General features: G+C 47.6%; 1 protein-coding gene across 1 annotated transcript; it reads left to right on the top strand.

The window, feature by feature from the left end:
• The first annotated feature begins 910 nt into the window (after nucleotides 1–910).
• Nucleotides 911–2,323, top strand: LOC140695504 (melanoma-associated antigen H1). The gene has a single exon (XM_072958238.1). It carries the CDS (start codon nucleotides 1,177–1,179, stop codon nucleotides 1,834–1,836), a length of 660 nt encoding a protein of 219 aa, XP_072814339.1. The 5' UTR covers nucleotides 911–1,176; the 3' UTR covers nucleotides 1,837–2,323.
• Nucleotides 2,324–3,985: the final 1,662 nt, after the last annotated feature.

Raw genomic sequence — 3,985 nt, 5'->3', positions numbered from 1 at the left:
AGACCCAGAGTGGATAAAGTCCAGAGTATGCTCTGAATTACATTCAGGTCACCCAATGAAAGAAAGCAGCAGCATAAATCAAGTATTCACGTAGACTGGAGCCAAGAAACCTCAGAAGCCATCCTGCACTCAACCACCTACTCCCCCCTCCCCACTTCCATCCAATCAGTCTCTAAAGCCTGTCAATGATCACCCTTAAAATGCCTTTCTGCCTCTCCGTCCCCATGGCAACCACCTTAAGGCTCACTTTCATTCCCTCTTGCTTCTTATTCTAATTGCTTCCTAAGTGACCTGCTAGATAATAGTGTGCTCCTCTGTGAGCCTGTGCAAATGCAAGTCTGATCTAGTCAGTGCCCTGCTGAACAGTCCTGTGAATATGTAACATCTGAAATTCTCTGCACCTCTTACACACTGTTCGTTTCTGCAGTCCCATCTCCTCTCATCGCCCAGCCCTTCCGCCACAGCTATCTCATCTGGGTCCTAGATGGGCCCATGAATTAATTAGTATACACATAAACACCTCCTGAAAACAGGGCGAGTGAATGAATATATTGTGTGAGCCAAGACAGGAAAGGCGAGCAGGGACTGGCTGAATCCTTCCAAGAATACACTGCTGCCCCTCCCCCATTCCCCCCCCCCCCGACATAGACACGCGCGCGCGCACACACACCCTGTCGGGTTATGGAGTAAAGACACTCTTTCCCAAGATTTGCCAGCCAATCCTGTACTAGATTGAAAAATACAGGAAACCTATGCTGTTTATTTTTCCCTTGCATACCCCTGCCCTTACCAATCCTAAGCGGTCATTTTTTGCCCTAGTCCCACCCCTGCCTGAGCCTGTCAGTTCTCCTATCTGACAGCGGAAGTTTGCCTGCAGGAACCGCCCACTTCCTTTTGGAGTCAGGCGAGTGCGTGGCAGGAGAGGTGGAGTCAGTTTAGCCCTGCATTCTCGCGGTTTGTTGCTGGGGCGGGTTCAGGGGGCGGTTTCTCTGGCAAGTCGTTCTTGTGTGGGTGTTATCTTTGTTGCTGAGGACGTCTGGCTTTTTGCTACAAAGACTGTTGACTTTGGTTGTTTCAGAGGCTGCGTCTTCTTCAGGTAGATATAGTTGGTTTCTGCATAGGTTACAGGCATCTTTCCCTAGGATTGCTGTAGGCTCCGCGCCCCTAGCAGGAGATATGCCACGGGGACGAAAGAGTCGGCGCCGCCGTAACGCAAGAGCCGCAGAAGAGAACCGCAACAATCGTAAGATTCAGGCCTCAGAAACCTCTGAGACTCCGATGGCTGCCTCTGTGATCCCGAGCACCCCCGAGGACGACCTGAGCGGCCCGGAGGAAGACCCAAGCACTCCGGAGGAGGCCTCCACAACCCCTGAGGAAGCCTCGAGCACTGCTCAAGCCCAAAAGCCCTCGGTAACCCGGAGCAATTTTCAAGGCACCAAGAAAAGTCTCCTAATGTCTATATTAGCCCTCATCTTCATCATGGGCAACAGCGCCAAGGAGGCCCTGGTCTGGAAAGTGCTGGGAAAGTTGGGGATGCAACCTGGCCGGCAACACAGCATCTTTGGAGATCCAAAGAAGGTCGTTACAGAAGAGTTTGTGCGCAGAGGGTACCTGATTTATAAGCCGGTACCCCGTAGCAGTCCCGTCGAGTACGAGTTCTTCTGGGGACCTCGAGCACACGTGGAATCCAGCAAGCTGAAAGTCATGCATTTTGTGGCAAGGGTGCGTAACCGATGCTCCAAGGACTGGCCATGTAATTACGACTGGGATTCTGATGATGATGCAGAGGTGGAGGCTATCCTCAATTCAGGTGCTAGGGGTTATTCTGCCCCTTAGGGAAATCTGGGGCACACCCTTGGAGGGGGTTTGGAAGGATCTTCAAAGGTACCCCAAGTAATAGATCACCCTTGTCCTAAGTTGAATATAATGGGGAGGGGGGCACTGTATTTGGTATTTGTGATCAGTGCTAATTGTTTAACTGCGAAATAGAATGTCTACTTTGGATATTGTAAATTTTATTCATTTTAATATAGTGTCAATTAAGGTCACAATATGTTTTAAAACATAATTGAAGGAAAGATATTTTTCTTTTTTTTCTGTCGTTGAGATTTAGTAAAACAGTTTTGCTAACGTTATAAAATGAAGTCTTTCCATCATATTCTGTGATCTGGTATATATTTTATATCACTGAAATAGTCTGTTCTTAAAAGTTTGAAATAACCAGTAAAATGTGTCTGCTGTTGTGTAAAGAAGACTGACCAGTACCGTGATTTTGTTTAGTTACTGCAAAAATATAGAAAAAATAAAACCTTAATGACGAGGACACCTTGTTCATTCATTGACAACCAGTTATATGTGAGGCACAAATCTAGGTTTTGCAAATGTTTCTCAGATACAGCCCTCAATTCTAAAGAATGTTCCACATTATATGGGGAAGACAAATATGAAAACTGGCAGTATGGTAAATGCTGTAATAGAGAGTGATCATGGGGTGCCATGAAAATGTAGGGAAGCTTATGTGACAGTAAAGAGGACATCATAGGGTGCTATGGAAATCCAAGTAATGCTTAAGTAAGCTGGGGGGGATTTGAAAAGGACATAAGAGCATACATTGACAACATTGTATATTAGGTACTTTTTGGACACTTAACCCAACTTTGAGGAGGGGGCATTGGCAAAGGGAAGGGAGCATCATAGGGTGCTGTGGAAAAAGAAATCACTTAAATCAGCATGAGGGGAGGGCAGAGGAGAGAGGGGTGACTGGTTGCAGGAAAGGGACATTGTAGAGTACTACAGAAACTAAAAAGGTGGGACTGTCAGAAAATTCTTAGTGAGTGACAACCTGAGGTCTGAAAGTGACACTGGAGATGGGGAAGGGGGTAAGTATGGAAACACTAAAAGCAGCATGGACATTAGGGAAGAAACACATTCTTCAATGAACTATTAGGGTTATGTCAAGGGGAAAAGTGGAGAAAAAGGATTGACAGGGTGGGGAGAGGGAAGCAAGGGTTAGAGTCTCAAAGGGTGGGAGTTACCGTTGACTTTAATGAGAACAAAAATGGTTAATATGAATGATAATCCTGGAATAATGAGAAGAAAACAGGCTCCAAAAAAGCAGAGCCTCCTGGATGTACTGGAGAGGCGAGTTGACATGTGGTATCTCTAAAAGACAACCTAGCACCTGTGTCAGGAACTACGTCTTGTTAGGGTGCACAAATGGTGTGAAAGGTGTGTGTATCCAGGAGGATAGGGCAGGATTAGCACTTTGTCTCTCTCCTTCAGCCAGTGTAGTAAGCCCAGAGGGCTCCCTGGCATGGTGGCCCATGGTGTACTCAGTCTCCTAGTATCACGTTCCTTCCCACCTCCAGGAGATTTCACACTTTCTTTCCTCATTGTACCAAGGAGCTCAATGCTCTTCCCATCCATTCTATCAATAGGGGCTTCTGAATCCTCTGCCTCACGCTGCCACACATCTGGAGATGAGGGAGTCATCCTTCATATTCAAATCGGCTACAGGCAAAGGGCACACCTAAGAACACACTTCCAGCCACCCCCAAGGCCTACCACACTTAGCCCTAGAGCTAAACCCTGTAAGAACTAAGTTCCCTAATAGGGAGCACCCAGGAAGGGTGCCTCACCTAGCCTCCTGGGGCGCAGAGGGAGCAGCTATCACACGCAGAAGAGTGGGCAGGGCATCCTTCTTTGTTTGCCTCCAGTTGGTCTTAACCTGCCTCCAACTGTGTGCAAGGTAAAGTCACTGGGGCCAGAGAAGACTAGCAGATGGGACCAGCCGCCTGCAGGTAAAGGAGGCTTCAAACAAAAGTAGGGAGTATGACCCCCCTCAGCAGCTCCAGATTCATTCAGCAAGCAAGAAACTAGTGGGAGCCTTCTAGGATTCAGGCTGCATGACAGAAATGGGGGCTGCAGAAGATCGAAGAGCATGTTTCTGGCCCTGGAGGGAAGCTATTTGTCCACACCTGCTCCA

The sequence above is a fragment of the Vicugna pacos genome, unplaced genomic scaffold (genome assembly GCF_048564905.1).
Source record: "Vicugna pacos unplaced genomic scaffold, VicPac4 scaffold_254, whole genome shotgun sequence".
NCBI classification, from domain to species: domain Eukaryota; kingdom Metazoa; phylum Chordata; class Mammalia; order Artiodactyla; family Camelidae; genus Vicugna; species Vicugna pacos.
This window is presented reverse-complemented; position numbering and strand designations above follow the sequence as displayed.